This window comes from Vicia villosa, linkage group LG4 (genome assembly GCF_029867415.1).
Source record: "Vicia villosa cultivar HV-30 ecotype Madison, WI linkage group LG4, Vvil1.0, whole genome shotgun sequence".
NCBI classification, from domain to species: Eukaryota; Viridiplantae; Streptophyta; class Magnoliopsida; order Fabales; family Fabaceae; genus Vicia; species Vicia villosa.
This window is the reverse complement of record NC_081183.1, coordinates 14,778,995-14,789,141: the sequence shown is the minus strand read 5'-3', so window position 1 is coordinate 14,789,141 and position 10,147 is coordinate 14,778,995. Positions and strand designations below refer to the sequence as shown.

The 10,147-nt window shown below is 34.6% G+C and overlaps 1 protein-coding gene across 1 annotated transcript; it reads left to right on the top strand.

Annotated features, from left to right (window-relative positions):
- Window positions 1–675: 675 nt before the first annotated feature.
- Window positions 676–8,485, top strand: LOC131594559 (SNF1-related protein kinase catalytic subunit alpha KIN10-like). The gene is made up of 11 exons (XM_058866730.1): window positions 676–867; window positions 2,790–2,988; window positions 3,239–3,423; window positions 3,505–3,687; window positions 3,809–3,940; window positions 6,327–6,512; window positions 6,692–6,781; window positions 6,851–6,934; window positions 7,143–7,271; window positions 7,624–7,860; window positions 8,070–8,485. Exons 2-11 carry the CDS (start codon window positions 2,799–2,801, stop codon window positions 8,178–8,180), a joined length of 1,527 nt encoding a protein of 508 aa, XP_058722713.1. The 5' UTR covers window positions 676–867; window positions 2,790–2,798; the 3' UTR covers window positions 8,181–8,485.
- Window positions 8,486–10,147: the final 1,662 nt, after the last annotated feature.

The following is a 10,147-nucleotide window of genomic DNA, read 5'->3' as shown; positions in this document are numbered from 1 at the left end:
TCAAAAGTAAAACTTAAACTTAAACATTATGAAAAGAACAAGTAATCATTACAACTAATAAACACACATATTATGCTCTAGTGCTGAAACAAAATATCCCAGTGTTGCTAATATTGTTGTTGAATCATGTTGGCTTTAAAACTTACTGTTAGAACTCTATCGTCTGACCACGAAAGCCATATAGCCTACTATGACAACGCAAGTGTTGTCTTCTTGTCAGATAATTCTATCTAACATCAACGAACACACAAAACATATTAAAATGAATATCTATTTTGCACGTGAAAAGGTCGCCAAAGGCCAATTGCATGTTCTACATATTCCGTCTCATTACCAAATAGCTGACATTTCTACAAAGAGATAGTCTCAACATTCATTAACCTCCCGTTTCAACTATGAGAATACATTAGAATATAAAATATTTATTGCATCAAATATTAACATATTCTATATTGATTGGGTATTGATGTTTATTGATTAAACATTGATATATATATATATATATATATATATATATATATATATATATATATATATATATATATATATATAAAAAAGAAATATTCGATAATTTTTTTAAAAAATAAATAAAAATATTCTTAAATTGAGCAGAAACAAACAAATATAAAAGGAAGGAACAACCAAGTAGCGTGGGGAATGTAAAAAATAAAAAAGGAGTAAAAAACGCAGCGTTTCATTGGCGTCTTCTCAACACAATAGAATCGAATAGCATCAGCAACAAAACCGAACCGTGTTTTCTTCTTCCATATCATCGTCACGTTCATTTTCATTCATCCCCAATTCACATAACCGATTTAGGGTTTCTTCACTCTCTCACTGCAACTTCCGTTTTCTCTCTAATCGCTGGTGAGGTTTCGCGCTTCATTTTTCTCTCTTTTCGATTTCTACTTTTCATGCATGATGTGTTTACTGATTTTGTTCGTGTTTTTTGATCTGAAGATTCAGTTTCACGTTCCGTTTGTTTGGATCTGGATTGTTTTGTTGATGGATTGTGAAAATTTTACCTGAGGATGTTTTTTAGAATTGAACTGTGTTAATTGTTATGTGTGTTTTTTGTTATTATTTGGAGTAACTGAATGAGGATATTAGGGTTTTGTAGATGTAAGATTCTCGTTTAGATTTGTTGAGGAGGATTGGATTTTAGAAGATTGTTGTAAGTGTGGTGGTATATGGTGGTTGAGGGTTTGTGTTATTGATGGAAAGCTGTTGTAAGTGTGTTAGAAGGGAATTGGGGTGTTTATATGAGGTGATGGTTTTTGACAAGAGAGAAGCAAGGTGGTTAGAGGTGGATTTAATGTCAAAACCCTAGAGGTTTTTGAGGTATTTATGCGAGAACTGATGATAATTTGTGTCTCAAATTGTGAAGAAAGGCGCCAACGACTTAACTTTTTGTTTGTTTTTTTAACGGTCGGCTGGACTATTTTACTTTATTAGAATCGAAATGAGCAAATTAGAACGGTGGTCATTTATCAAGGCACGTGTTGCTTGATCTAGAAACGCATGCTGAAGGTCACACATGCACACACCAAAGGGAAAATAGACCAATGCGTTACCTGGGTGTGTTAGATTCACTCTTGGCGTAGTTGTTGCGTCGGTTTCCTCGTTTCTGTTAGCTCTTTTATTGTATTTTATTTGTATGTAGAATTTTACACACGAACTAAATGTTAGGAACAAAACGTATATTTCTCGAGATGTGCACGTGATGCTGTTAAATGAGAAGATATTTTCCATAAAATGCACGATGAAAGGCGCCAACGACTTAACTTTTTGTTTGTTTTTTTAACGGTCAGCTGGACTATTTTTCTTTATTAGAATCAAAATGAGCAAATTAGAACGGTGGTCATTTATCAAGGCATGTGTTGCTTGATCTAGAAACACATGCTGAAGGTCACACATGCACACACCAAAGGGAAAATAATATGATGCATTACCTTGGTGTGTTAGATTCACTCTTGGCGTAGTTGTTGCGTCGGTTTCCTCCTTTCTGTTAGCTCTTTTATTGTATTTTATTTGTATGTAGAATTTTGCACACGAACTAAATGGTAGGAACAAAACGTATATTTCTCGAGATGTGCACGCAATGCTGTTGAATGAGAAGATATTTTCCATAAAATGCACGATGAAGGTCACACATGCACACGCCAAACGGAAAATAATCTGATGCGTTACCTTGGTGTGTTAGACTCACTCTTGGGGTATTTGTTGTGTCGGTTTCGTCGTTTCTGTTAGCTCTTTTATTGTATTTTATTTGTAGATAGAATTTTGCACACGAACTAAAATGTTAGGAAAAAAACGTATATTTCTCGAGATGTGCACGTGATGCTGTTTAATGAGAAGATATTTTCCATAAAATCAACGAGGACCTTGCGTGTGTCCCCACGTGTATCATGAAGCGTTATAAAGGAAATAGGTATACTTCTTATTTTGCTTTCTGTTGTAGTTTCTGTTTGCATTCAATTATATATGTTGTTTAAGGTAGTCAACGGTAAAAATTCCATTTACTCAATAAAGTAAGTCATTAATTTTGTTTTAAAACTCGATTATACTTGACGCTTATTAGAGGAAAATTAAGCTGTGGACGCCAATTAAATTTGTATAGTTGTTATAGATCAGTTGGATTTTTTTTAATTGCGTAGCATATGATCCAGTCATTTATTCATTTGATTTCATATTCAATGATGGCGTTGATCTATTTTGCGCCTGTGCATTCATTTTCATATACTTTAATATGTTTGTTTCATATTGTTTCTTTCTGAATTTTCCCCTAGATTTCGAAAATGGATGGATCAGCTGGCCCTGGTGGTGGAAATGTGAACGCATTTCTACGGAATTATAAAATGGGAAAAACACTTGGCATTGGGTCCTTTGGCAAAGTGAAAATTGCAGAGCATGTATTGACCGGTCATAAAGTCGCCATAAAGATTCTCAACCGTCGCAAGATAAAGAACATGGAAATGGAAGAGAAAGGTCTGAATCTTTTGCATACCACTGACTCATACTCCCTAACGAATTGCAGGACTTGATTTTAATTGTTCTTAGTTTTTTCCATTCATTTTCAGTAATTTTTTAGCTGCTTGTTCAATAGCATATTGTTTGTGTATTTGGAGATTGATAATTAATTTTCTTAAGCTGTAGTTTTCATACTCTGCGGTTTTGGTTCAAGTTAGTCTTGGTTGAGTTAATATGTTCATAATATTTTTTCTTCAATTTGTTGCAGTGAGAAGAGAAATCAAAATTTTAAGATTGTTCATGCATCATCACATTATACGCCTTTACGAGGTTGTGGAAACCCCAACAGACATATATGTCGTGATGGAATATGTGAAATCTGGAGAGCTCTTCGATTACATCGTAGAAAAGGGTAGGTTGCAAGAAGATGAAGCCCGCAGTTTCTTTCAGCAGGTATAATTTCCTCTGTTTTGTGTACTTGAGAAGCCTCATACTTGACACAGTATTTTTAGCTTACTTCTGCTTTGGAAGCAGATAATCTCTGGCGTGGAGTACTGTCACAGGAATATGGTAGTTCATAGAGACCTGAAACCTGAGAATTTACTTTTGGACTCAAAATGGAGTGTCAAGATTGCTGATTTTGGCTTGAGCAACATCATGCGTGATGGCCACTTTCTCAAGACAAGTTGTGGAAGCCCTAACTATGCTGCTCCAGAGGTTTGTACATCTACGGATTTTAAATTTGTAATTAAATAAGTTGTTTTTATACTTTACATTTGATGACCTACATTTTCTTCCTGATTCATACTTCTTGGTCAAACTGTTATATTTTGCCCAGGTTATCTCTGGGAAATTATATGCTGGACCTGAAGTAGATGTTTGGAGCTGCGGTGTAATTTTATATGCACTTCTCTGTGGCACTCTTCCTTTTGATGATGAAAATATTCCCAACCTCTTTAAAAAAATAAAGGTATAGTTTCATCTTTGTTTCCCCCCCCTTTTTTTTTTCGTGAGTTTGTAAGGACTAGTAGATTTTTCTTACCCACCACTGTCAAGTCATATTTCTTGGAACTTGGGTTTAGGCCTAATTCATGCCATAAAGCTAGCTCATTGGGGGAGGATTGTCCCAACTTATAACCATTGTTCATGCTGTATCACTATCCAATGTAGCTCTCTACAATATTATTTTCTTACTGGTTTGAGTTCGGAATTTTCCATGTGCTGATGGAGAGTTGTGATTAGGCTTGACATTAATAATAATTTTTGTGTATATAAACATAATCTTCTATGATGGAATAGTTATCAACTTATGGTTGTACTTTAAGGCTATGTTTGGATATTGCGGAGCGGAATAAAAATGTCATTCCATTGTTTGGGTATTTCAGGATGGATTAGTCCAATTTTCTAATTCCACCCAAATCGGAGGGTACAAAAATGGAAAGGAAGTGATGGAATGCATTCCATCATGTTCTGCTCCATTCTATCCTTTTTTAACTAATCCAAACAATGGAACATAAGTTTATGTCATTCCGCTCCATTCCGCTTCATTCCACTCCATTCCATCAATCCAAACATAGCCTAAGATATGTTTATATTAATGTACTGTTTTTATATGCAGTCACATTAATAATATTTTATGCGCGTACTAAAAAAATATAATCTTCTATATTGGAGTAGTTATCAACATATTGCTGTAAGTCACTTCATACAGATTTATCAAATAGCGCATATTTTTTGTAATTTCATATATTAATAACTTATTTGCATTTATTATGAATATTATGTATATAATATGTGTGTATTTTCAAATTAGCTCGGAAGCTTTTTCGAAATTAAAACAAACATTGTTGCAAAAAAATATGTACCAAATTGAAATATATGCATATCATAAGGGTAGAAATGGAAATTCAAAACAATATGTTTGCTTGCTTCCCTTCGCATGGTTGAGATGATTGTAAAAGCACTGGGCCCCATCAGCTTTATTTCTCTCTCCTCTATTCCTCATCTAACCAAACAAGAGAGTCGCTATTTCTCTTTTCTTCTCTCACACACTCTTCCCTAAGTTTGAAGAGGTTAAAAAGTAGCAGTTTCCAGCTGGTGGATGCTTTTGGCTTGAGAGCCGCCGTCAATAATAGCAGTTGTTGCGGCCGCTAATTATGGCAAAATTGCAGCCCTATGCTGCCACAATGTCCGCAATTAGGGTTTCCGGGAAGAATTCCTAAAGTCCCTTTTTAAAACCTTTTTCTTATAAGGGTATAAATGTCAATTCAAACCTTTTTCTTCATTCTGTTATGTTCTTGCTCACCAATAATCGTTCGGTTCTTCTTCCTACTTTTAGTTCGGTTATGTTATCTTCTGTGTTTAAGTTTTATTGCTCTGTACTTTAGGTTCTTTAATAATAAGTACAATGATCACTAAGTTTTAGTCTTAGTAATAGTGGCCATCTCTGCACTAAGTTCTAGTCTTAGTAATAGTGGCCGTCTTGCTATTGGCTATACTGCTATAGCATTTTAAGGGTTAGTGCTATTCGACGACACTATATGGGATTAACAACACAGCCTTTTGTTTTATTAATATTTCCTTCAATTTTGAAGTTTTTGCTCTTTCTGCGCGCTGAGTTATGAAATTATCTTATCATCTATGAGTTTGTCCATCAATTTTGAATTATTGTGCTGTGTTTGAATGTCTTGCCTTGTCCGATTCAGTGATTGTTTAAATATTTTAACGTGATTGGTTTTCTTTATTACTAAGTTGGAAAGTTGAATATTTAATTTGCATACAGTATTACATTATGTTTAGATACCAAGATGGAGGTCTTATACATTAATTTTGTATGGAGAGTCCACTGTGTTTACATATATTCTCGATTTTGACAACCTTGGTTGAGAAATGAGAAGATTCTTGGCGGAGCAGGGACACTAGAGAGGAACTGGTGGTCTTCATTATCCTCTATGGTCTTATGATAAAAGAAGGCATGGTCCCCATTGAAGAAAAATTGGGCAGAAGTGCTAATTTTTTTGTTGGTCTCTTCAACCTATCAAGATCATGAAACTTATATCATCCTACTCATCTATTGATTTTGCACTCATTTCATTCCATGGTTTCACGAGTCTTTCTTGTCTGAGTTCTGATGTATGATCTAGATTGCTGTAGAGATTTCATTATGTAACGAAGTTCACTCTTATATGTTAAAAGGGCACTATTAATAAACTTTGAATTAACCCATTGGTGTGGCTTCTTTTTAAGATTCTCATTACTCCAATCAGGTTTAGGTTTATCATTTATTTCTCCAATGACGCTCTTCGCAGATAGTTTTTATTTTGCTTGTGAAGTAGTCCTCTTGTTATTTGTTGTAGGGTGGGATATATACTCTTCCCAGTCATCTATCTCCTGGTGCCAGAGATTTGATACCAAGGCTGCTTGTGGTGGATCCCATGAAAAGGATTACCATACCTGAGATACGTCAACACCAATGGTTCCAACTTCGCCTGCCGCGTTATTTGGCGGTGCCACCACCGGATACACTTCAACAAGCCAAAAAGGTTTGGTTTTATTGTTTTAAGGATTCTGTTTTCCTTTTGCATTTCTGTGGCACACTAGAGCTACAATTGGTTGTGTTTTTTTTTTTTGAAGTTCAGAATTACACACCTATGTGATGCATATAATACAATGCTTGTATTAATCAGTACAAAAAATTCCAACCAATATAATGATTTTTCAGATTGATGAGGAGATTCTTCAGGAGGTGGTTAATAGGGGATTTGACAGGGATCAATTGGTTGAGTCCCTTAGCAACAGAGTCCAAAATGAGGTTTGTTTTATTCATTTTAACCTTACATACCTGCCCGCCAGATTGCTTCTTACTACCATCATATTTCAGGGTACTGTGACTTACTATTTGTTATTGGACAACCGTTATCGTGTTTCCACCGGCTATCTTGGAGCTGAGTTTCAAGAGACAATGGTGGGTTTGTTTTCTCTTCAATTACTTATAACTTCAATAGTTGTCTGTCTTTTATGAAGTGATTCAGTCATTTAGTTTATATCTTAAAGTTGTTTATGCAGTTCTTTACCATGGAAATTGTGGTTTTCCTATTCTTGATATTATTTTCTTTGTTTATGTATTTTTAGAAAGCTCATGAGTTTTTGGTTTGTATGATATGACTTCTCAGGATCCTAATTTGAACCGTATCAACTCTGAAGTTGTTTCTCCAGCTGGTGGGCACCACTTTTTAGCGTATCAGGGAGTAGGAATGAGGCAACAGTTCCCCGCTGAGAGAAAATGGGCCCTTGGGCTTCAGGTGCAGTGTTTTACCTGTTATTTTTTTTTGTTGATATCATCACTGGATCCCGTAATGGTTTTGTATTGCTCAGCATATTTAATTTACTCTACCATCACCAGCAATGATTTCTAGCTGTTAATGAAATAATTGTTCGATGTCTTATTGTTTCAACTGGTTTTGTGTCTCTTTCGAGAATGACTCATAAAATTTCTTGATTTGAATGTTTACTTATATGCTTCCTTTTTTCACTTTGGATGTAAAGTCATTACCTGTTGGTATTAATCTGTTGTCATCCAAAATATTGAAGTTTTGATATACTTGTTTGTTTTGATAGTTACCTGTAACTGATCTGTTTGTTGACTTGTGCTAGTCTCGAGCCCAACCTCGAGAAATAATGGTTGAGGTTCTCAAAGCTCTCCAAGGACTGAATGTCTGTTGGAAAAAAATTGGGCACTACAATATGAAGTGCAGATGGGTCGTTGGCATCCCTGGTCATCAGGGAGGAATGGTGAACAATTCCGTGCTTAATAATAATTTCCTTGGAAATGTCGGCATTATTGAGAATGAAGCTGCTCCAAAATCAAGTGTCGTCAAGTTTGAACTGCAGGTAGTTATAGTTATCTTGATAACCCCAATATGTTTCATTTTAGATTTGAATGAATTGTTTAATTACCGGCTTAGCAGCAACTTTTAATTGTTATTCACTGATGCTCGTGAGGCATATAGAAACAAATGCTCACTTCAAATTGAAGGTGTCTGGTGTCTAACTATTTTTTTTTCTGGGATACTCTCTGACCATGTTAATATCATTTACAGCTGTACAAAACTCAGGAGAAATATCTCCTTGATCTTCAAAGGGTGGAGGGTCCGCAGTTTCTTTTCTTGGATCTTTGTGCTGCCTTCCTTGCGCAGCTTCGTGTTCTTTAATACAAAGATAGTACAGACTCTCACATGGAGGACCTAACCGAGGTGGTCCTATTGTTGCATGTGAATAAGCTCATGTTGTACATATAATTGCTGCACTTTCTGGGTTGACCTTATGCTTGTACTTTTAGAATACCCTCGGTTTTTAATATTTGGGTAATGGTTACTATGAGGCAATCCTAAATATGCTATTTGCTTCCCTTTTCACAGAGAATTGAGTTTTTCAATCCTGTGAAATATGTGCGAATTTTATGGAAGAAAACATCCCCCAACAGATACAGTTATTTATGGTATTGAACTTAGTACTATATTGACTATCTATTTACTTGCATGACATTACTCTTCTCGTTGTGTAATTTGACTGCTTTTGTTTGTTACTCTTATTGTTATTATCTTAAAAGTTAAATAGTTAATTAGCAGAATACTTTTCTTTTGGTGGTGGTTTGTAAATATTTAAGTAACCTTACTGTTGATTAACGAGTTTCAAGTCTTCATTATGTCTGACTTGATTTAAAAGTTTATATTTGGATGAATGATTTTGGATGAAAAATTTAATTACAAGGGATACATAAAATATTCGCTGACCATTCATATTTTATTATGTACTCCGTAGTTATTTTTGTGAATATTTAGAAAATATGTCCATAATCACATCATTGTGAATAGATTAGATCAGATCTAATCTAACTTTGAAAGATGAGTATTCAGGTTTTAGTTTGACCTTTGTCATAAGTTTTTTGGATAGTCTATTGAAACTTTATTTAAAAGTATTTCACATCAAGGTTTATGGATAGTCTATTTCTACTTTTTTTGAAATACGTTAAACAAATTTTAAAGTTTATTTCACTAGAATTATATTTTGCATTAAAGCCTATTGTACATTAAGCCTATGTATGTTGTATAATATTCTATCAGACTTTGTAGAATTTTTTAAATAGTGTAAGGCTATGTTTGTTATAGTTTTTTTTTTTTAAATTAATTTTTTAGTATTGCATATTAACTTTGGTAGAATTTTTAAAATTAATTCAAATAATTTTTTTACAAACATTATTTTAGTTATTTCATTATTTTTCTTTTTTTATTGGCTTGTTTTAATTTTATGTTAAATGCAAATGGCAAAAAGAAAAAAAAAACATGTGTTATTGATTGTACCTAATCAGAATGGATCGTCCTGGTCAGCTATGAAAGATCTTCTGAGACGACCGGGCCCGGGGGGGGGGGGGGGGGTGTATCGCAAAGTACTTCAATAGGACAGAGTCAGCAAGTGACTTACGTCCTGGATGATCCGACTGTAGGGTTCGGAGGTTGACTTACGTCCTGGATGATCCGACTGTAGGGTTCGGAGGTGGATGAGTGAAGTTTCCGTTAGTGGGTTGACTCCGTGCCTCATGAAAGGATGTGCACTCAATTGGACTTGGACCTTGAATTGAGTCTGCCTGTCTATGAGCCCTGTTCGGCCCAGACCAGAACAATTACATATTAGAAAATTAAATAACCAATGTTCTTAAAAACATATTTATTTACTGTTTTTAGGAACATGTAACACTTTTCTATTTATTTTTTTTAGAAACATACTTATTTACTTTTCAAGTTTATAAACATACAGAAAAGTATATAGAAAACAGTGTTACACCTTTTGATGCCCGAAAGAGATGCAGACCAATTAGAAGAAAATGTTGCTGTCATCGTTTGCTTCGCAACTTGTCTTTTTTTTTTTTTTTAGAAAATTTCTTTACCCACCTCCCTATGAGGTCACCCCCAGCGAAATCCTAAAATTACCCCTGCTTCGGAGATGCATCTCCAAAGTTTTTTTTTTAAAGATTTTTCATACATTTTGGAAATGAATCTCCGAAAACACCAAAAAAGTGGTGTTTTCGGAGATGCATTTCCGAAGTAAAAAAAATTCAAAACCGTGAATATTTTGGAAGTTCATTTTCGAAATTATTTCTGCATATACAATTTTCCCTCCT

Excerpts from the sequence above, each read along its gene's own strand:
- LOC131594559 (XM_058866730.1), top strand. The coding sequence starts at position 2,799 with ATGGATGGATCAGCTGGCCCTGGTGGTGGAAATGTGAACGCATTTCTA. Across the intron at positions 3,941-6,326 it reads ACCTCTTTAAAAAAATAAAG|GGTGGGATATATACTCTTCC; the intron begins GTATAGTTTCAT and ends TATTTGTTGTAG. Across the intron at positions 6,513-6,691 it reads CACTTCAACAAGCCAAAAAG|ATTGATGAGGAGATTCTTCA; the intron begins GTTTGGTTTTAT and ends ATGATTTTTCAG.